Consider the following 24326-nt stretch of genomic DNA (forward strand, 5'->3'; position numbering starts at 1 on the left):
AGTAAAATTTAAATTTGCATTTGTGAATGTAATTGGGATTGTAGTGCTTCATAAAGGTTTCCCACAGAAATCCTTTGCTTTTATTGTTATATCAGCTGTTGACGGATGACAGTGATGTCTGAGCGACTGGGGTCACGAGTGTTCAGCGTAGGCTTCCACCTTTCCCCTTTATGCACTGAAATTCCAACAGATTTCTTTCTTCTTTGAGGAACACCATTTTTAAATATTTCTACAATTTTCTCTTGCATTTCTTGAGAAACTGGAGCAAATCTGCCCATCTTTGCTCCTCAAAGACTGCAGCAAATCAGGATCACGATCACCTGTTGACATCATGTTGACGGAAGTCCTGTGGAACGGTTGTATGCTAACAAATTAAATGAAGATGAAAAAAGAAAAATGTGAAATATCTCGGGTTCACACTGAAACGAGTGGGTTTCTTTCTTTCTTTTTTAAATGATTAACTCAAAGGCACTCAACATGGGCCGACTTACAAACAAAGCTGCTTTTGATAGCGGCTGAGAATCTGACATTTTAAAGTGTCTGAGCTTTCACCCCTGAGACAAAATGCACTGACAGCCTAATTTTCTCACACAAAATGTCATTTTCAGCTTAAAACTGAGATGATATGTACATCTATAAGCATTTAACTTTTGCACTGTTAATGTTATAGCTGGGACTCTGGTGTGTGGAGCACATATGACGGGAAATGACATTGTTGTCCGTGTGCGCTGACACAGAAACGCTTTTGAGATTAGTTTTTCATGTATGTGAAGCAAAGGCTGTGTGAACATGGAGGTGACAGGGAGAGAGGACTTGGCCTGACCCTGTGGGAAACTCATTCGCTTGAGTGAACAACCGTCAAGCTGGTGGGTGTATTGTCTTCTGGGAGTAAACGAGGGCACTGGGCCTTATCTAAGCAGAAAAGAAAAACTCCACTTCAACGCAGGAAGACAGCAATAAAACCAGCGACTAGCTGATACAGTAGAAAACGCTGTGAAAACAACTCATCACACGCAGTCTGCTCCTCTTTGTCAGCCCAGCTCGTGGAATCTGACGTTGGCCGGACGAGTGGGAATCAATCTGCAGGGGCCGACAGCTGACCTTCGACCTTGATGTTTGGGAAACCATGACAGCTGCCGTTAACATGAGTCTACTGCACTGGGGGACAGTAAGACCTGGTAACAGCTGAGCAAAGATCCAAATGTAAACTTTCTTTAATTGTGTGGGATTTCAAAAAATGTCCTCTGTGTTATTTAGGGCTGCATACTTCAACACTGCAAAGAAAAGAAATGAAAGAGAAGACTTGAAGTGTAAGTTTTCTTTCATATAAGAATAAAGTAACAACAGATTTCTATGAATTCTGAAGACCTGTTTGACCTCTTATAAGTATGTACTTATCAAACATTAGTCTAAAAAAATGGCAAACACTTGTAAAATCGGAAAGTCTCAAGAGGAAAAACTGAAGTCTTTAAATTGCTAATCCTGTCTTATCAACTAAAAGGTAATCCTTTTACAGTGCAATAGCACAACTGCAGCACATTTTGAATATTATGAAACAATGAATCCAGCAATTTGGCTCTCTTGACTGATTACCAACATTTAAGCATAAAAGAAGAGCGATAATTTACTTTATTAACCCCCAAAGGAAAATGTATTGTAGTAGCTGCAAATTCACACAAATTACTAAAAAAGCATAAACTACATAAACCAAGAAAAACTCATGCAAGCTACAAATTTAAGTAAAAGATAATAAATATATGATAAAATATGGACTATAGCTAGAATTTAAGATATTTGAATTGTTGCTATTGTAAAATTTAATGAATTTCATAATTTTCTTGTACATTTACAATGACAGGGCTATTCTATTCTATTCTATTCTATTCTATTCTACTTACTGTTATGAAATAACCCGAGCTCTTTGGCTTCCATTGAATCCACTCACACACTTCTGGTCATGTGATCACTAGCCACGACTTAACTGCTATTTTGGACATGTGACAATGTAAGGTCAAACGAAAAAGGCCTGAAACCATCTGGCAGGCAGTGGTCAAGAGGGAGGAATGTGTATTTTCTAACCTGTGGACGAGTCGTTGGTTGGCAACTGTTGGGAAATCGATTGGTGAGGGCCCCATTCGCATAGGCCTAGAAACTGGTCAGTGGTCCCCTGGCAACCACTGGTCACTAGTGAAAAATGCGTATTCCTCAACCTTGTGATTGCTTTAGTCACTAGAATATTGCTCTTAATTTGAATGAAACATACCGACTTGTCAACAACTTGTTCGTCATGTTACAATCAAGATTACAGTTTAGCCTCAGAGAGACCAGTCAGTGATAGAAAAATGAGTATTCCCTGAACAGTTATGAGCTGTGCGTGATTGCAGTTGCAGGGGAAATGATTGATAAACTACAGCCTGGTCAGGGGCTACCTGGAAACCACCTGTTGCTAGGCAAAAAATGTGCAAAAAAACCTCCTTGTGATTGTTTCGATTGCTAGCATTTCCTGTGATGATGTTTTGAATGGAGTTTTCTACAAACACTGGCTGGCTAAATTCTGAGCAGTAGCGAAATGTTGAGTGCATCACTGAGGCACAACTTTTACTTTGGAAGCAAACAATCTCTATTTCTGATTTATGTTTCATTATTTCAAGTTTTATTACCACTGGGCTAGCCAGTGACTAACGAGATCACAAGAAGCTTTTTGGTGAAGCGCCCTTTCTGTTACTTTGTGCATGTGACTTCACATAGCAACAGCCAGCAACCATGAATCACTCGCCAGCAAGTCAGGGAACACACTTTTTTCCCTAGCAACCATTAACCAGTATAACGAATAGCTCTTCACACAACAGCGTGTTTCTTCACAACTGTAGTAAATTTACCAATTTTTTTCAGTTTTATGTTCCAGGTTGTTTCTAGGTTGAGCTAAGTGTCTTTCTTGCAGAATTTTTTTTTTAAAACTTTGTTTTGTGTACAGAATAAACAAACAGGATTTAATGAGCTTTAGATGTGCTGGTGGGCAGATTTCCATGTTTTCAGTCATCTTTATGCAAAGCTTTCCTGGCTCCAGCTTTATAGCTACTGCTCAGACATGACAGCGTTACCAATCAAACTCTTGGCAATGACAGAAATAGAAGAATTTACCAAATGTCAAAACATTCCCTTAGATAAGGAAGACATCTTCTGATTTGAATTCAAATCCACAACAGAAAAGAAAAACTTTCTTTTTTTCCAACTCACTCACTTTTTAGGACAACCCTTTTGAGTTTCTGAAATCAATCGGCTGCACTCTGCCTGGATCGCTAAGCCGCCACCATCATTTTAAGATCCTGCCAATCACACTCTGGTGACTTCATCACCGATCAGCCGGTCCTTCACACCTGCCCTTTCATCTGTCCTAAACTGGGAGCTGGTTTTCACTCTCGGTTCTCTCATTTTGCTCTCTGATACAGTGATGGATACTGTGAGAGCTCGAGCCTCGCCTAGTTAACAGTCAGCTTGCGTTTGGTGACAGAGCAGATGAAATGAAAAGCACTCGATTGTCCGGGGGCGTTTTTCCGCAGTGTCTGTTTGAGAGCCTGCAGAGCTCAGTCCTCAAAACCAGGTCAAAAAGTGCCACGAAAGTGGAGGCTGGTTTATTTTTGCACAGCTCACGGCGACTTCCTGCTCTGCGGTGTCCACGGTGCCAAGACCGGCAGGTCGGCATATGGGAAGACAGACTTTAGCAACAAATCAAGAAAGCTGAGGTCAAGTAGGAAGAAAACTTGTTGTTCGCACCTCAAGTTCTGTCGCAGATTTTTTACATTTAATGACTTATTTTTAAGTAAAAGCTAAACTATTCATGACAGGGAAAAAAAGACTGAGGCCACATCTCTAAGGCAAATATATAATTTGCTTTGATTATTTTTTCATCCAAGTGCTCTTCATACAATTCAACTACACAAGCTGGGAAGCCATTTTCCCAATTTTGCATATAAATGAGAATGAGAAGATGGAAACAACATGGAAGCTACAAAACAGTTTATAAATTTATGGATCAGAGCTTTAAACGACATGCTGATATTTGTTTCCAGTATATTTGAAATATATTTCTTTATATCCTCCTGAGAACTAGCTTATTCATTTATGACCTCTGTAATGGACATTTGTTTCTGGTCTATATCTTTTGACATATTTGAGCTACCCTACTAAGTCCTGATGTAATAAATAGAGGATATCCTGGGCTTTCAATTGATATCTTGTGTGTTTTCGTTTGGTTTGTAGGTACTAAGTCAATCAGCTACAAATACCGAGGTTAACTGAAAAACACTCAGGTCTCTGTTGAGCCACACCTCTTAATCTTTGAATTCAGGTGTTTTCAGTCTCATAAAATCAAGAAATCAGCCAGGCAGGCTACCTTTACAAGAATTTGTGGAAGAATAACTATTCTCACTAAATTCAAGTGTGATACTGTAAAATGATGTCGTGAAATTTCATCCCTCCTAAATGTTCCACAATCAGCTGTAACAGGTAAAATTGCAAAGTGGAAGCATTTAGGGACTGCACCAATTCATTCATAAGCAGGAGACCACCTAAAGTTGCCAACACTCTGCTGAGACAATAACTACAGCGCTCCAAACCTCATTTGGCATTAACATCAGCACAAAACCTGTGTGCCGGGATATCATGATAGCATGGGTTATGATGGCTGAGCAGCTGCATGCAAGCCTTACTATTAGATAGAGTGGTGTAAAGCACACAGGTTTGGTAAAAACCAGAATGCTGCCTGACTGCATTGTACAGGTTGTTTTTCTAAAGTTGGCCTGGGCTTCTTAATTCCAGTAAAGGGAAATTTTAATGTTTCAGCTTACTGTACCAAGATATTTTGGGCAAATCTAGGCTTCCAACTTTGTGGGAACATTTTTGGCAAGGCCTTTTCCTTTTCCTTTTCCAGGATGACTGTGCCCTAGTGCACAAATCAAAGTCCATAAAGGTATGGTCGGATAAGTTTGGCGTGGAGGAAATTGACTGACTGGCACAGAGCCCCAACCTCAACCCCATCCAACACCTTTGGGATGAATTAGAGCAGAGACTGCGAGCCAGGCACTCTCATTCAGCACCAATATCTGACCTCACAAATGCTCTTCTTGATGAACAGACAAAACATTTCTATAGATTTGTGTAGAAATATTTCCCAGAATTTTGGAAACTTATATTTGCAAATGAAGGGCCAACTCAATTTTAATGTCTATGGATTAATGTGTAGGTGGCCCGATACTTGTAATGTGTGGAAGACTTGCTGATGATATCCCAAGGAGATATTTTACTTCATCCATTTGTTACAGTTTTTATTCTTGTGTTTTTGGTTTGCATGCAGCTTGATGAGATTTTCATCATTTCTAAGATGATTGATGAGAACATTTAGCGATAACTTAAAATGAACGACATTTACATCTCATCTTCCTGCATTTGCATTTTCATTGCTTTTAAAAGAGAATATATTTCACTGTCATGGCATGATTCATGCTACTGTGATATTAGTTCTGGATGATACTCTCAGAGAGACTAGGGCTTTCTAAAAGTTTCAGCTGAATCCTCTACTTACATTAATGCAATGCAACTTCAAGCTTGCCCTGGGGATAAAATACATCTTGTTCAGGGATAGTGGAAATAAAAGCATCATGCAACGTTAGACTGGAGAAGAGGATGGTGCAATGTTTTGGGATGAGCTTCGAGGGGTTGTTGAGTTAGTGGGGTGGGGGGGCTTAGGATATAGCTGCTATTTGGAAGTACTAATCATCTTATTAATTAAGCCAAGTGGGAACACGTGCATAGGATGAATAATTCACCACCAGCTCCGGGGCCATTCTGCATGTTTCATTTTCTCTCCGCGGCCGAGTGAACTAGCCAATCTGTCACAGGAAAGCGCGAATGTCAGAAAGGCATCAGAGCCATTTTGGATTAAAGCACCCACTAGGAAGTGGGAAGTGCAAGGACAGTAGGAGGAAGGTATAATGTCACTGCATAGCTCTTAAAATTAGAGAGGTAGAAAAGTAAAAACACTCCGTGCTAATTAAAAACACACATAGGCACAAAACTTTCCATCCCTGTCACTGCAAAGATAGCATTTTGAGTTCCCATAACCTACTTTCAAAAATTGTGGCGATACCTCTCTGTGAAATGCTCCGCTCTCAGTCTTAAGTACTTTCTTTAAGTACTCTCTTTATGCACACTTAATCCCGCGTGTAATACACAGTCATTTTGGCTACATACTGTAAACAGACATAAGCTGACAGAAGGTCAACTTCTGGATGACAAAGACACAAAACAAGCAAACAAAATTAAATAATACATTTTTCTCCACAGCTTCCAGATGAAAGAACGTGAAGATGAATGCAATTTTACACAGCTTGATTACTGATTGTGCTTTTCTCTACAGAGAGACCAACCGGAAACTTTAACATGAAAGATTGTGGTTGTTTACATGAGCTGAGGCAATCCTTGGAGAACTCAGTCTGCAATATTCAGCGGGCGACTTGATGATATTTTGTATCATGGGAACCTTTTGTTGTTAAAAATTTAAGCCCTGACATGTTGGAAGAGTTAAGAGTCGGCACAGATTGTGTTTCTCCTCTGTGTTTAACAAGATCCCGTACGACACTGTCTTCTGCAGGGAGAACCTAAGTGGCTGGTGCATTATTCATCGCTTAAGTCATCAATAATGCACAAGGAGCTGTTAACTATCCACACACACACACACACAAAAAGACAGATAAAACTAAAATAATTATAGTAGGGGATTTGAAAGTTGCCACAGTTTCTCCATGTGACAAACTGAGTCATTGTGTGAAGGACCCTTGGGACAGCACCGCAGGAAATGGGGCAGAAGTGATCTATTCTTATCAGTGAGGCCAGCGTCTGCTGCAGATGATCAAGAGGCTTACCTGCTGGTCTAACTGAAAATGTCAAATGGATAAAATCAGGCAGAAAGTACCTGATGATTGGAAATCATTTATTTCTTTACTGACAAGTGCACGTGTGGCAAGTGTCCATTCTAGGTACTTGGATGGTATAATCTTTATGATCAAATTGCTGGTGAGCTTGGCTACACAGGGGAAGTGGAGGGACCACTAAGTAGTTTTAAACAAGTAGGAATATATGCTCAGTAACTAACCAGCAGCAGAATTATGGGCAGTGGCCTAAGCAGAGAAGTCCAGACATTCCTCTCTCTAGCCACCTTCTCCAGCTTATCTGGGGGAACACCAAGGCTTTCCTGGGCAGCCGAGAGAAGTAATCTCTCCAGCTTGTCCTGGGTCTACCCCTGGGCCTCCTCCTTGTTAGACAGGGGTGGGGAACTCCAGGCCTCAGGGGCTGGTGTCCTGCAAGTTTTAGATACCACCCTGGGTCAACACATCTGAATCAAATGATTAGTTCATTACCAGGCCTCTGGAGAACTGCAACATGTTGAGGAGGTAATTTAGCCATTTAAATCAGCTGTTTTGGATCAAGGACATGTCTAAAACCTGCAGGTCACTGTCCCTTGAGGCCTGGAGTTCCTCCACCCCTGCTGTACGACATGCCTGGAACACCTCAGCCAGGAGGCGCCCACGAGGTATCTTAATCAGATGCATAAACCACCTCAGAAGACTCTTTTTCATGTGGAGGAGTGTTGGCTCTACTCTGAGCCCCTGCCAGATGGCCGAACTCCTAACCCTATCTAAGGGACAGCCCAGCCACCCTGCTCATTTCCACAGCTTGCATCCGAGATCTCGCTCTCTCGGTCACTACACACAGCTCGTACCAGGTAAGGGTAGGGATGTGGATCGACCAATAAATCGAGAGCTTCGCTTTCACAATCAGCTCTCTCTTCAACATGACAGCGTCCACATCACTGCAGCCATGGTTCCAACTCATCTGTCGATGTCCTGTTACTGTCTTCCATTTCTTGTGAACATGATCCCGAGATACTTGGGACAGCAACTCGTCTCTGACGCGGAGTGGACACTCCACCCTGATCCAGCTGAGGACCATGCCCTCGGTGCTGCTAATTCTCATACATGCCACTTCACATTCAGTTGTGAACTGCTCCAGTCCGAGCTGGAGGCCACCACCTGATCAAGCCAACCGGAACACATCAACCACAAAAAGCAGAGATGAGATTCTGAGGTTGCGAATGCAGAATCCTTCAACCACTTGGGTATGCCTAAATATTGGCATTGTTTGTTTTTAATGCATTTTGAATCGTCGTCTTGGCATAGGCCAAAGATGCCTATGACAGTCTCTATTAGGTATATAAACTGGTACTTGCACCTTTATACTCAAGTTGAGTACTTTTCACCCAGTCGTGCACACATTCACTTTGAGAAACACTCACTCAGACTCTGATGGATGCATCGGGTCTGATTTGGGTATTTGGTTGAGTATTTCGCCCGAGTATTTGTAGACGAACTGCTCTACCACCTGAGCCACAGTCACAGCAACATTTTGTGCCAGGTAGAAGGCCCTGGACAGTTCATCATGTCTATTTCATTCCTTTAAGCAAAAACAACCTACAGATGTCACTGAAAAGCCTGAACACTGTTTCGTAACTGGACCGTGTAACTCTTCCTATTAAATTAATCGTTCAGCTATATCCATACTTGAAGCTAATTAGACAAGACTCTGAGAACAGATTGATGATAATTACATCAGTGCCACTTCAGGGTTTGCCACTTTATGGTCAGGACAATGATGTTGATGATGCTGATGATAAATCTGTGAGTTATGCCAACAAAAACAAGGTCAGTGCACGATTTAACTTGTGCTGCCCACGTCTCAGTTTGAGCTCACTTTTTTGGTGTCCCTATTTAATAATGTGGGCTGACTGTTTCAGAGCAGCCAGATGTAGCAGAGCAAAATAAATTATGCCGTTTAAAACATTTGACTGCTTGAGCTGAAAAGAATAACTCTTTGTTTGTTCCTTTCCCAGTTGGGTCACAAAGGAGAAATGGCACTGTGGATTTTCTAGGCATTTATCTCTCTCCAGTTCCATGCCTGGAGCAAGCTATAATATTCAGACAGTCTGTGTTCTCACCCGGAGAAGTTATATAAAAATATGTCAGTGTTTTCTGTGCAAACCCGACTCATTTACCTCACTGATGAGACCTTCAGTGCGGCTCTGCCTCTCCTTCCTGCTCATTCTCTGGTTCACTTCTTCTCTTTGGGGTGTTTGGGGTCATTCATCGCTCTCATTTTGCTGCTTTCTTATCTCCCTCTTTCATTAACATTTACACAGATAATCTCTTTACATGGCAGCTTGAGGGGTAAATATCAGCGCCTTTAATGGAGCAGCATCAACCTAAACGGCTTTAAGACACTGAAGCTTACGCCCACTGTGAAAATTCATTCTTGAAAAACCTCAGGCCTGACTTTGCCCTCTGCATTTATTAGTGCTTTCTTAAACAATTGAGCAACCGTGTCTTTTATCTACACAGAGTCACTTATAAAAAAGACATATTTAAGGGTAGTGTGAGCTGTATCACTGCACGGCGTTGGACTATTACTGAACAATGTTCTTATGCACTTACACTAACTAGACACTTTATTAGGTACACCTGTTCAACTGCTTATTAACATAAATTTCTAATCAACCAATCACACGGCAGCTCAAAGCAGCAAAATGCAACTCAATGCAATTAGGTATGCAGACATGGTCAAGATGACCTGTTGAAGTTCAAACCGAGCATCAGAATGGGAAAGAAAGGTGTTTTAAAGGATCTTGAACGTGGCGTGGTTGGGCTGGTCTATTTCAGAAACTGCTGATCTACTGGGATTTTCCCACATAATCATCTCCAGGGTTTACAGAGAATGGGCCGAATGGACCAGTGAGAGGCAAAAATGCCTTGTTGATGCCAGAGGTCAGAGGAGAATGCTGGCTGCCTTGAGCTGGTAGGAAGGAAACAACAATTCAAATAACCGCTTGTTATTTGAAACAGATGGCTACAGCAGCAGAAGACCACTTCTGTCAGCCAAGAACAGGAGAATTAGGCAACAATTTGCACGTCTCACCAAAGCTGGATAACATAATATTGGAAAAACCTCGCCTGGTGTTATGAGTCTTGATTTCTGCTGCAACATGTGGATGGTAGAGTGGTTTAAACAACATAAAAATTGAGCCATCCTGCTTTTAATCAACATTTTAGGCTGCCGGTGGTGGTTCAAACTGGATAACACGCCATAAAGCTCAAATAATCTCAAACTGGCTTCTTCAACATGACAATGAGTTCAATTCAATTCAATTTTATTTATTTAGCGCCAAATCACAACAACAGTTGCCTCAAGGCACTTTATATTGTAAGGTAGACCCTACAATAATACACAGAGAAAAACCCAACAATCTTATGACCCCCTATGAGCAAGCACTTTGGCAACAGTGGGAAGGAAAAACTCCCTTTTAACAGGAAGAAATCTCCGGCAGAACTGGGCTCAGGGAGGGGCGGGGCCATCTGCCGCGAGTGGTTGGGGTGAGAGAAGGAAGCCAGGACAAAAGACATGTTGTGGAAGAGAGCCAGAGATTAAAAACAAGCAATGATTCAATGCAGAGAGGTCTAAGTTCACTGTACTCAACTGGACTCGATAGTCACCAAATCTCAGTCCAGCAGAGCAGCTTTGGGATTTGGTGGGACAGGAGATGAACAACCAGCAGATCTGCAGCAACAATGTGATGCTATCATGTCAATATAAACCAGAATCTCTGGGGAATTTTTCCAGCACTTTGCTAAGGCAGTTCTGAAGGTGAAAGAAAGTCCATACCAGAAATGGCAGGCTGTAACTAATAAAGTGTCCAGTAAGCGTATTTTGAACGAAGCCATCATGCAAAACACCTTTGAGTTGAAACATTTGTGCAATAATTAACTGTAAGCATGACACATCCTTCTCATTACTAATTAAATACAGTATTGGACAGTTTTTTTCTGCTTCTCTTTATGTGGCTGTCCCGACAGTCCGACAGAAGGGTTAAAGCAGGAAAGGACAAATAACCTGCTTCTTGTATGTGAATTTTCAAGGCTTTTCCTTCTCTCTCACTGAGTTTAACAGAAGCTCCAGGTAGCTTCTTCTACCAAGAAATTACATCAGCTTCAAGGCTGAAACAAGACTTTAAAATGTTTCCCAGCCACGTGACCTGTTCTGTCTGTCCTCATTAGCTTGCTTTTGGGGCCACCTTGAATGAGAGCTTGTAGAGCATCAGTTTGGGTTAACTTAGTGTCACTTTCTGTTAGACCTTTTTTTCTTAATAGGAGTAAAGATAAAAGATAGCACATGTGCAAACCCTCAAAGTCAAACCTCTTGATTTATCTCCCTTCCTGTAGCAGGAAAAAGAATCTGCTGCAATCTGTTACCTATTTTCTACACACACACACACACATGCAGTACATTCAGTTTGATTAATCACCTTTAATTGCCACTAAACATAATGAGTGGCAGACCGTGACTTGGATTGCATTCAGTGACCTGTTATGACATCCGTGAAGAGTTGAGGACCACTCACTGTGTAGCAATTTAACACACTGATGATACCCCTTTACTCTTTTTAATGTGATTCATGGAGATCAACACTAAAGTCCTGCCACCACATAAAACCTTCCAGTACAAAGTCACTCTTTCATTTCTGCTCTTTCTTGATGACCATTTTGGTTTAGAGTGACCAAAAGGAGAGCTTGGAGATAAATCAGGGTGTTTTATTGCCTATGAGACTAGAAGAGAAGCCAAGAATGCGTTTGAACTAATGCAGGAGGAAAGCATGTAGAGCGCAAGTAATGATCTGAAACAGCATTCATTTTTAGAACGCAGCAGAGGGGAGAAGTGTAAAGCATGTGGGGTGGATTCCTCATGGGGTCCAGTATCTTAGAGACCTTTGCTGCTTTGTACTTCAGGAAGAGGGATTTGGCTGTTATGGCAGCAGGTGGTTAAAGTCGTTTACAGCAAGGAGAGAAATGCTGCAGAAAGATGGAGAAATCACTGTTTTTCTGCTCAAAAAGACAAGAAAAAATGCAACTGAAAAACAGAACAGATCCTATTAAATGATATCACCACATTTCCAGCTCTGAAGTGTAAATGCTGCAGGTGTGGATTCGAGATCAAGATCCTTAGTGTGGTACTTTGTGCATCAGCATTAGACAGCAAAGATGAAAAATTCGCCGGCTCAGTCACAAAAGCGCACAGATCAAACAACCAAAAGCTTTGATCAGTTTAAACATGAAGGGGAATGCAAGATGTTTATGGGCATTTCTAAGGCTGTGTAAGTATATGGGTAAGCAGGACATGCTTTTTGAATACTGGTTGGTTTTTCTATGGCTACGGCAAAAACCTTGAAGCTCAAATAGTTTTCTTGAAGTTTGCAACTGTGCTGTTTTGGTTCATTTTTATTAACCCGTCTTTCCAGAGGTAGGCTTTTTGGGAAAATGCTGAAAAATGTAAAGCCTGCTACTTGCCCAGTAAGGAGAGTGAAAATTTGATTCCATAGGGGGCCAGATTCTATCATGCTGGTTTAAAGATGCTCAGGTGGAGGAAATACACAGAGCTAGGACTGTGTGCAAAATGTGAAGCTTTATGAGATGATCCATCTCTAATATTTGTGCAAGTGAAGAAGAGAAATGACCCCTAAAAAGGCACAAATCCATCATTTTCCCTTTGCAATGTAACTTAATCAACATTGTTTGATAAACCTGTGTCTGTATTTTGGCATTAGCGCCAGAAATCTAGGTTTGGTCAGTCTCTACTTCATACTGGAGGGGGGGGAATCAGTAAATAAGCTAAAATAAGTTGAGATTTCTAATCGTTACATAGAATATTTGTTTGTATTCTTGTCATTTTGCAGTAACTATTTATCAAGATGTGAAAAAGCTTTTTCTCCAGTGAACATTGTGAGGAATACCCTGAAGCTCCCAAAGATGACCATGCTCAGCTCTGCCAACTCTGAGCTTTGAGCCATCTGTCACAGCTCCGTGGGCAGCTTCAGATGATCAGATGATAGATCAGAAATAACCAGGTGCCGTGAGATACAGTCAAAAAAAAAAAGTGCCACCTGCTGAATATTGGCACTAAAATTCCTGGTACCACTGATTGGTTTCTAAAAATACTATTTTCCCATTTTACATCCAAGCATGATTACGCAGAACAGATTGGCAACTTTTCATGTGATGGAAATTTGATATGAACGAAATGTTCGACCCCATCTGATATTCCCAGCAATTTTACAGTTGTCTATCGCATCTGAAGTGACACTCTATCTCCCTACAAGGAATGATCGGAGTGGGGTGCTTTTAAATTGTTGTTCTGGAGACATATAAAACCAGATTGCTGAGTATAAATGATGAGGACGGGGAGATAATGATGTGCTTGTGTTGCTTGTGCACCAGCACTCAATACATTCATTGTTTGGTTTTTTTTTTGGTTTTATCATGGAAACCAGGAGACACCTCCACTACACAGCATGCTCCCTGTGTGTGTGTGTGTGAGTGTGTGTGTGTGTGTGTGTGGGTGCATGTGTGAGTTATATCTAGCTCTACATTCTTCCCTTCTTCATTGAAGGCTGGAGTGTGGAGGTGAGGGTTGCTGGTGCAGAGGCGTAGATAATCTCAGCTCTGCCTCTCCTGCCCACAACAACTCAGCTTCCAAAATAGCTTCTCAATTCACACCACAGGCCTGCATCTGTGCTTCACTCCCCATTCTCAATAAAGCATAGCTTCAGTGTTTGCCATGCCTAATGATCTTCAGGGCGCCTGTGAGCTGTCAAAGCACTGAAGGAATTTGATGTTGGCATCTCGTGAGACAGATGGTCATCATTTACATGGTCATGCAAACAGAAAACAGCAGCTTCTAGTTGTCCACTTATGAGGTAAAATTAAAAATGAGCCACTGCCTTTCGGGTTTGTTTGGCAGTGTTTGGCTAAAGGCAGCGTCACATGAAGCTGGACCGTGTATCAGGCAATAAAATGCATCCTCTTACTATTGTTAAACACTCATTTAAATCCAAAGCGGCAGAACGAACACCCCACAGCTCTGTACCTCTCTACCGGATGCTAAGCAGAGCTGACACGACAGCGCTAATTATTTCGAACACAGACTTGTTGCTCAGCTCAGAGGATGTTGAATCATTGCACAGAGCGGCCAAAAACATAAATAAAGACAGAAACAGACGCACTTGTAAGGGACGAAGACAAATCTTAGCACCCCGATCATTTTTACGCACGTACCTTGTGCAGTTTCCACATTGCGCCTAAAGCTTTGACCTCATGCGTGCCGTGTTTCCCTTCCTCCAAACACTGATAACATACAGGCATCTTGCACTGTACACAGTACATGCTGAGATTCTCCAGTTCGTGCTCTGTGCAAGTGGAAATTTTGCGGGGACTGGCGCGGCGACTTATCCGCCCCTGCGCCGGCGGCACCAGGCGATGCTTGGCGAGTGGACCGCGGGGAGGATGGCAGCGCAGGCGGCACGGGTCGCAGTAGAAGACGTCGCACTGCTCGCACATCACGGTGGCCTCCTTTGGACTCTTCTCACAGAGCTGACATTTGAGAGCGGCCGCTTTGCTCTGCTGATACCTGTCCACCACCCCCTCCAGCACCCTGTTCTTGGGGAACCCGCGGAGTCCCCTGTCATCCAGGATGAGGCTGCGGTGACACTGTGGACAGGTGATGCAAGAGTTACGAGGGATCGGAGTTAAGGAGCCGGGGTGCGGTAGAAGGTGCTGCTGCTGCGGCTGAGGGACAGTCGGGGGGAAAACCCGAACCCCGTTCGGTGATTTTTGGCAAGGGGTGGTCGGAGCGCTCACGAAGCCCCCGTAGGAACCGTAGCCACTGTCCGCCTCACTATACAAACTCATTTTATCCAAATCCAGGTAATCATAATCGGAGACCCCGGACCCGGAGGCTCGGCTGCTCTGTGGAGACTCGGCGTCGGGGGTCTGCACAAGAATATTCCGAGCACAGGCTAAGCAAATGTTATGGGAGCACGGCAGTATGATGGGCTCCCGGTAAAATGAGCCGCAAACAGGGCATTTTAACTCTTCCTCCATTTCATCCATGGTTGCTCCTGAGAGGTGAGAGATTCCTCCGGGGTGTGCAAATAGAAACGGGAGAAGTTTCGGCAGAGCCTCGGCTGATCGGGCTGCTCTCTGTTTGCGCGTAAACGAAGCTCCAGTCGCGTTCTGCTGTTAAAACTGCAAGTGCAACCTTGACCAAATGAAAGGCATCAACGAAAAGGAGGCATACTAACACTACTCACCAATAAGCACGCAGCGTCAGCTCAGGCTGGATTGCTATTGGACAACCAGTGGATTCCAAACAACCATTGGACAAATGAACTGTCGGCGTGAAGGTCCGTTAATGAGCTCTAGAGCGATATACACAGCAGACACTAATGCGTGTGGACATCAGTGAATGCACAGGATAATTGTTTAGAGCCTTAAAAGGAAATCAATAGAACAAAATGATTACTAAACACAATCTGAACTCAACATCCGTCCTTCATATGCTTTCATTTAACATGTGACATCTGTAAAAAAAACATTTGTCCAACCAGTGGTTAAGGAAAGAAACAAAAGCTAAATTGCAGTGATATAACACAGTTTGGGAGTATGATATAACATTAGAACCAGAGAATATTTGACATTTATATCATTACTAATTTTCTGTATTTAGTTCTCTGTAACTGCTGCACAACATAAACTTGCAAACTTGCTGTTTGAAAAGCTCCTTTCATCCGCACAGGGAGCAAAGATCACTGCTGAAGCTGAGCGAAAACATGGAAACTGACACCTTGTGAGATAAGATAAAGCAGCGGCTCTCAAATGCACTCCAAAGTGTTTTTTTCCTTGAGTATCCAGAGCCTCTTTATTTCTCTGGCCAAATACCTCAGTCATTTTTGAGACATCCATGGCAACGTGAGCAGCTAGTCTTCAGTGAAGCTGTTGACCGGGAAATGAATTGGAATAATCCCATTTAAAAGAATACTTTTTTCTCAGAGGCCCAGAGGGCGACATGAGGCCACTTAGTGTGATTATATTAGCATATTTCCTAAGAAAGTTTGGGAATAGAAATGGCATTAATTAGGAAATTTTTGTTAAACATAATCAGTTTGTCATAGTTCCAGATAAATATGTCAAACTTGAGTGTGAACAACCACACAATCACATACACAGTTGCATTTTCAGTGCATCACCTGGAAAATGGAAAACGGAGTTTTTGAACATCTCTTTTGCAACACTGTCAAAGAGTTGTTTAATTTCTGCCAGAGCTTCCTGTGCTGTCAATGTTTCTGCCCATTATCATCTCAGATTCGTGAAAATATACAACAAATGGTGAGTTTATCCCTGCAAATGCATCCCTGGATTAAACCAAATACAGTGTTGACTTCAACCAAATGTTTGTAACAAGTCCATTAGCTATTTTTGGATGCATGCTCGCTGCCTCCTCTGGCATTATGGCGTTGTTCTCTGTGTAATCTCCTCATTTGGGGGCTACAGTGCAGCTTCCTGTTTGAGTAAATCTTTACTTTGTATTCTTTCTTTCTTTTTTTTGTTCTTCATTGCCAACACTCTCCTTCTGCCAGGACACACAGGCCAGGCAGCTCTCACCGGGAAATCTTCACAGATTTCTTTTTACTTTTCATGGATCCCATCCCAGAATGCTCCTGTGTCTGTGATCGTTCTGATGTTTTTAGTGACCTCATGTGCACCAACATGGGAGAGAAAAGACAACAGTACCAAGAAACCATAACCCCCCCCCCACAAGGTCAAGTTATGGGAGAATATAATTCTAATTATAAAACAATTATTAATTATAGAATAGAATAAAATAGAATTCAACTTTATTGTCATTGCACATGTCAGGTACAAGGCAACAAAATGCAGTTTACATCCATCCAGAAGTGCTTTAGCCATGATATAGATATATTACAAACATATATTAGCTATAATATAGATATGTGAGTATATTACAGAAATGGGTCTATTATGGTATGTTATAATGTACACAGTATGAAGGTATGTTATGAATATGCTATAACTATAAGTATGTACAGGCTATGAACAGGATATAAATATGAAAAACTATACAGAAATATGAGATATACAGCTATACAGAAATGTGAACTATGCAAGTAATAAACAGTTGTAGAATTAAAAATTATCGTATTGAACAGAATGATTATTTATCCAGAATTATACAGTAGTGCAGTTGAGATAAGTGAGATATGTGGATAATTTCTACAGAGGCTATATGAAGTGCAAGTGGTTGAGAGTGGTGGTTCAGTCCATGTTATTATTGTGTGTATGAGGGTACAGTTGTCCATTGTGTGTGTGTGTGTGTAGGTGGTTGTGGGTGTGTATGTCCAGTCCATGTGTTTAACGTGGGTCAGATGTCAGGAGGCAGAGTTCAGGAGTCTGACAGCTGTGGGGAAGAAGCTGTTCCGGTTCCTGGTGGTCTTAGTCCACCAGGTACCGGATTCATAATTCATAATTATCAATGATGACCTAATATGAATTGGTTATTTTTTCAGAAATAACTGATGAGCATTGAAGAGTTTTACTTAAAGATAACAGCTGCAGATTTTAATTCCCATTACTCTTATTGCTAATTCTTTAAATACCCAGCAATATCCCAAACAGCAGGCCCATCATTTTCAGTGAACAGAAATTAAATCTAATTTCTAATAAACCTTCAATGAATGCTTTGAAATCATCTTTCTTCTCACAGTTCATATCAGTGAGTATTTAAAACTGTCTTCAAAACAAAAGGCAGCCCAAGTTTATTTATAACTTGAATTGCTTTATTAAACATACAGTATTGTGCATTTCTTCCAGCGATGAACAATATCTGAATAAATATAAGAAAACAAAAAATCCTGACACAGGATCTGAGAGATGCATCTTCATAAATGTTTACTGAAGGCTCATCTGGAATGCTCTCAGTGGAAGGATGACAGCCAAGATGCCATTCTTATGGAAGGGAAACAGGGAGAACCCGTGCACTTGGATTTCTTTGATTGCCATATGAAAGATGGAGCACATTACTTCAGAAACTACTTCACCAGCCTGGGAACATTCTGCAGCAGCATTTATTTTATACCGATGTGACAGTAATGTGTTTTTTTTAACTGGACAGCTAATTTATAAGCAGGTTTCCTACCTTCCCAGCAACGGCAGCTTTACAGTGGAAGCTATCATTCAGTGCTTATAGTGGGAGGAGGCATGTGTTGTTAACAAGATATTGCTACATTAATAACACAATAAAGGCAACTGCTGCACTGAACAGATGCTCCGTCTTCAGGGAACTGATCAAACACATTCCAGCGAGACGTACAAAAGACAAATGCATATTCATCACTTTTGTTGAGTCACGCAGAGGTTCTGATGAAGTGATTTGCTGCATGTATGTTGTATAATATTAAATGACGTCAAAGGCTTGACTGGCTCTAAATATATGCGTATGCATGGTCTGAGGTATGTGAGGGCCACACATTGTCACTGCACACTGTTTATGTATAAATACATGTTTATGTGTCAGAAAAAGCATACATATTGTTTTGTTTACTGCATATATTCAGGTGTTAGTGTATAATTTGGTTTCTTTTAGCTCCAATATGCCATTGAAGAGGTGGGTCCAAACATTGCTCTCCTTTGAATGCTCTTGAAAAAGTACATTAATGCAACAGTTCATCGTTTCACCTTCAATACCTGAATCACTAACAGAGATAAAAAGCCGCTTTTGTCAGTTGAAACTATTCAGCTCAGAGTTCAGTCATCCTGCTCGGAGTCTGCACTGCCATCGATAAGGGATGAAGTCTCCTTTGTGCGTTACTCTGAGTCTATTACCTCGTTTCTCCACAGACTCCCTTTGCAGCCCCAGAGGCATCCTGCCATCTGTGTAAAGAAGCACACAGACTGAAGGATCTTTATGGTACACAGCTCAGCCTAGATAGCAATCTCTATGGTACAAAGTGGTGATATTGTGAAGATAAGACTAGAAGGGATACGTGTGCTTTTGTTCTTGACCTCTGGCATAAGAGAAATTGTGGTTTGATAACTTCTGGAAGCACGAAGGTACTGTAATTTAAAAAAAATGAATGGTTACACTGAATCCAAAATTGTGCAACACAGCAAAGCATCTTTATAAACCACCTTTAAAGTTCCTTTTGTTTTGAGCTAAATTTAAAGAGTCAGATTCAAACTTCCAGCTGTCCATGTACGATAGATTAGAATTCCTATTCATCAGAATAGGTGTCAAATATTTAGTTATAAAAACATTTCTGGCACACATATGCTCCTTAAACATAAAGGTTATAAAGGGGCGGACGTGGTTAGGAACAATATGCTATGACTGGCTCAAAAGCTCTGCAAAACAATGGCCAGGTGTCCAGCAACCCCCTGCATCGAACAGGAAACTCAGGCAAAACGGAGCACAACTAACACTGCAAAAAGCCCCCAGACCGTATCGCAATATGAGGATAGGCTGTGGCATTTAAATGGTTCTCCGCTGGTGCCAAGAAGCCTAAAATGTTCCAAGAAAATATCTTCCCACACTATTACACCATCTGAAGCACTGATTCAAGACAGGAAATGTACATGTTTTCATGTTGTTTAGACCAAATTCTGACCCAACTATCTGAATGTTGGGTCAGAAATCAAGACTCATTAGGCCAGATAATGGTTTTCCAAGCCTTCTATTGTAAAGCTTTGTTGAACTCATGTAATTGCAAAAGAGTTGCAGCAGAAGATCAGACCAGATGTGGTCATCTGCTTCAATGTGAGTTACAGTTGCCTTCCTATCAGCTTTAAGCAGTCTGGATGTTCACCTCTTTACCTGCATATTTTTTTCTATTTTTCTGATTATTATCTGTAAATCCCAGAAATGGTTGTATGCAGGAAAATCCCAGTAGATTAGCTGTTTCTGAAATACTCAGATCAGCCTGTCTGGAACCAACAACCACACCATATTCAGACTCATTTAAGTTACCTGTCTTCCCCATTCTGTTGCTCACTTTGAACTTCAGTAGGCTGTCTGGATCATAGCTACAGGAGTTGCTGTTAGATGATTGGCTGGTAAGATATTTGCTGTACCTCATAAAGCAGTCAGTGAGCGTAGTAGCACAGTGTGAGATGCAATCTGGGAGAGGGTGCACGGAGAAGCAAAACCAAATTTGTTCCCAGGTCCAGATGGTACACACCACTGAAGATATTTTGAGAGCAGCAAATCTGAATGCCTACAAGTCCCAGACAGACAAGCAGCTGGTGGCTTACCAACCAGACATTGTGGCGGTTCACATGAAACAGAAGAGAGCATGTTATACTGTAGATGGTTAAAAGTAACATCAGGAAGAAGGAAAGTGATTCAACTGAGTAAAGTATCAGTGGCAGAAGGAACAACTGGTAAGAGGTGTAGAGGATAAAGTCCAAAATAGTCTCAGTGGGGTTGGGTGTCAAAAGTGTGCAATTTAGTCCAATTCTGCTCATATTTCAAAAGCTATGCACAAGGAATAGTTTTTCTTAGGTGCCTGGCACACCTTGCACACAGTGAAAGCGGTGAAAAACTATCTGGTTATGTTTAGGCACCAAATTAACCAACTGAAAACATGCATACGCAGTGCAATTAAATGAAAATCCAAAGGGTTCTTTACGAGCATCCGCGTGAGCGTTAATGTTGCATCAAGAGCCACTAAAGCACACTTTGTGTGTATTTGTGAGATGCCAGCAGCTGTGTCAGAGCCGTTTCTTTCACGATGACAATCCGCTAAGTGTCACTGAATGGTTTGATGAGTATGAAAAAGCTGTGACTCATATGCTAAGCTCTTCACACTCGTCAAACATCGAATCACTTGAACACATATGGGAAATCCTGTACTTATGAGTTAGACCACTCTATATACTACCAACATCAGAATATGCAGCAGAATCGATGCCACGGTGCATGAAGCTGTTCAGGCAGCACGTGGTGCCCCAACAATAAGACACTTTATCCTTCGCTTTCTTTTATTTGTCAGCAGATATCAGGAAATTAATAATCACTGACACTTAATTGTTTTACTAACACACCATCAGCACCATTAATATCCCGAGATCACTCTACTTATCCCTAAACTTATTGAGCTGCTTGAGTGAATTTGAAAGGTATGCAAGTCACTCTTTTATGTAACCTTCAGTGACCATGGCGACCTTCACCAACCTTTTCCTTATGCAATAGTTTGTATATTTTACCATCTGCTATTAGGATTCTCTGCAGGAGAAAGGACACACTGGGTGACCAAAGCCCACCATCACCGTGCTTGACATCTCCGCACAATGCAGCACCTTCCCAAAGCTCAAATGAGCTCATGTTTATGGATTCAGAACCATCTGTGCCCTTCACAGTGACCTGATAAATGCATTTTCCTGATGCAGTATTTGTAAATTAAGCCTTCAGGGAAAGATTCATGAAGTAAACAGATATTTGAGATGTTTTTGTGCAATTATTAAAGTGTACTTTTAGTCCGACCTTTCCTTAAAGAAGAGGGAAGTGTTGGAGAGTGACTGAAGACTATTGTGATACTGAGCAAGACAGAAGAAGCAATGGCAGAGAAAGAAGGATATAGATTGCAACAAAGATAATCCACCTTAACAAATCAGATGCTTTGTGAATACAACTGAGTACAAAACAGGTTTCAAAACATGACCTGTGGGCATAGGGCAAAGTGATCACCTGAGAGATCAGATCGCAGTTCTGTCCAACCGACTTACTTTCATTTAGGCATATTACACCTTATTATGTCATATTCACAAGAAAGAATGGACTCAAATACAAGACTCAGAAGACTAATGCAAATTTTAGCTCTTTATTTACACGAGCAACTCAGGTACGTTTCAATCTGTTAAGTATTGCAAGAGATCGAGCTGGAGGACACTGGAGGATTGCATTTTCCTTGTAAACTTGCAGGTGGGGGAGGTAGGTGACAGTGACAGAGATAATTGGTAGACAGCTTCGTTTTTCATTTTTACTTAACTTGGAGGTTCTTGATCCATCCAAAACACACATATAGGAGAACTAAGTGAGCAGATGAGAGGGTAAAGTCAAGTTTCTGAAAACAATAAACTGGACCACTTGCAGGAACAGACCATGACTCCCACTACAAAGCTAACAACAATCTGGCAAAGAGGAGGTTTGAGCTGGCCGTTGAATCTCAGGATAACAAGTAGATGCAGACAGGTGTGCCGGATGGAACAGAAGGCAGGAGAAACCCTGCCAAAGGAAGGCGGGGGTAAAACCAGAGCCTGGTTCAACTCCCATCTGAGAAAGAAAAGAAAGTGAAAAGAGGAAGGGAAAAAGTAGAAAAAGAAAGTAAAGTAAAGAAAAACATATTAAATGTCTTAGTTTGGAAGAAAGGTTGAACTAAAAATGTTTGTGGAGATTTTTACATTTTGCTTTGACAGCAGAGTCATGCATTTTATGTTTGACCTCACTCACTTCAAGAAAAACACAAAACAAACAAGTAATATTTGATCAGTAAAAGTGGATTTTTTAAGTGACTCTGTGAAAAGAGGAATTTTGAGGTACTCTTTTAAAGTTTTGAATGCTGTGTTTGCTTTTGTTTGCCATAAATGAGACAACAGGAATGTTATAATGATGTGTTTCTTAGCTGCTGGTTTGGTTTGGCTCTTGGCCGGTCTGTGCCATGCTCTCGGTATAAATACACAGGTTGGAGCAGCTGTAACTGAAGCTGAAATGCTGGGTTTTTTCCCCCTCTGTATTTCTGCACACAGTCATCCTGTGAGAGAGGCCGAGGTTGATGCTACTGTGAATTTCCACAAAAACAACCAATTGAGAGTGCACTGCATCACTAATGAAGAGCAATTTCACTACATGCGTGGGCTGTCTGAAGAGACATGTGGGGCCTCCACGTGCACCATCACTTTGCACCTCTCCCGTGCAAACTGTCCGGGCTCCACAGGGAATTTGTGCTGCAATTAATAGCGTAATGATTTTTTAAGAAATCTAAGTGGGTTGGAGGTTTGCTTCTAAACCCAGCTCTCCTGTTGCACGGGGACTCACATGATGTTCTCCTAACCCAAAGAAACCAGAGGAACTGAGCACAGAAAGGACAATATTGATCTCTTCCCTGACAGTCAAATCAAGAGAAAAATGAAAAATGTCATGGGGTAAGGAATACAAAAGTAAATAATAAAGCTGAGTAGTTCAGAGAGATGCTGGACCTGCTGGACCTCTTTCCTCCTCGACTAAAAGCTCTCATTAAGACAGAAGGGTCAACAAAATAATACTTGTGGTGTCTTCGGTTGTCCTTTCCTTTGTTTCAGCACCCCCAACAACAACATAGATGAAATGTGCCTCACTGGCCACAATCCATACATTTACTCCATCTCCCAACCCCCACCAAGGATCCAGCAGGGACCCCTCTAATGGCACCAGCTCTCATTACTGCAGGCTATATAGCTTTCTCGAGGACTCCTTTGTTTACCTCTGATTCAGTAAAAACAGATGAGGGTTCTACTTTCACATTATATGCTTGCAAAAATCAGAGATGGCCAAAATATATTGCGACCCAGTTAAAGTTTGATGGAGAATGAAAAAACATGGGAACTCCGCTGAGAGTGATTCATGAATATTGGTCAAAGGTTTTATTGCAGTTACTTGTATAATCAACGGAGATTTTGTTTGAATACAGCAGAACTAATTCATGGATGAAAGACGTTCTGGTAAAAGAGAGAAACGGACAGAAGCTGTGAAAGTGGTTCACTTGATGTTGACCTGCAGCTATTGTGTGAAGAATTTGCATTGTATCTCTCCATTGTCTACTGCCCATTAGACCCAAAAGCAAACAAAATATTAGGCCAACCCTCACAGAAAACACTGGTTTTGTAGGGTTTATGGGTGATGTCATGCTACATATACCTATATACTTGAACTTGTTCTCATAGTAACAAGAACATGGGGGAGAAGCTTGTAGCAAGCAGCAAAATCTAAGAGTCCTATGGAAAAAAAATAGCTAATGCAAGAGGCCAGCCACTTAATAGAAGCTCCAGAAACTCCCATGGTTCATCCTGACAGACACATCCTATTATAAAATACATTTTTGTTAGATGTAGCCTGTGTCCCACTGATATGCACAAGTTAAAGATTTAATGTGCAAATATTTTACAAAATAAAACCACAGTGGCACCAACAATAGTGATCAGAAAGAGCAGGTTTATGTATTGATAAGATGAATGATAAAAATCCTGTGAAGCCCCATTCACCTGCACTGTAACTTGGCCAGGTTTGACTGTTCTGATCACCCCCCCCTTTATTTTTAAATGTGCCTTAATGTGATATTTCTTACT

The 24326-nt window shown here is 41.4% G+C and overlaps 1 protein-coding gene across 4 annotated transcripts in view; it reads right to left on the minus strand.

The window, feature by feature from the left end:
* trim9 (tripartite motif containing 9) overlaps window positions 1-15189 on the minus strand; it is a 51553-nt gene extending 36364 nt beyond the window's left edge. For all 4 annotated transcript variants that reach the window (XM_026151509.2, XM_026151506.2, XM_026151508.2 and 1 more), the window contains exon 1: window positions 14211-15189. In XM_026151509.2, coding sequence (XP_026007294.1) covers window positions 14211-15044 — 834 coding nt within the window. In that variant the 5' untranslated portion in view covers window positions 15045-15189. The remainder of the gene's footprint in view (window positions 1-14210) is intronic.
* Window positions 15190-24326: the final 9137 nt, after the last annotated feature.

Source organism: Astatotilapia calliptera, chromosome 19 (assembly GCF_964374335.1).
Source record: "Astatotilapia calliptera chromosome 19, fAstCal68.1, whole genome shotgun sequence".
NCBI classification, from domain to species: Eukaryota; Metazoa; Chordata; class Actinopteri; order Cichliformes; family Cichlidae; genus Astatotilapia; species Astatotilapia calliptera.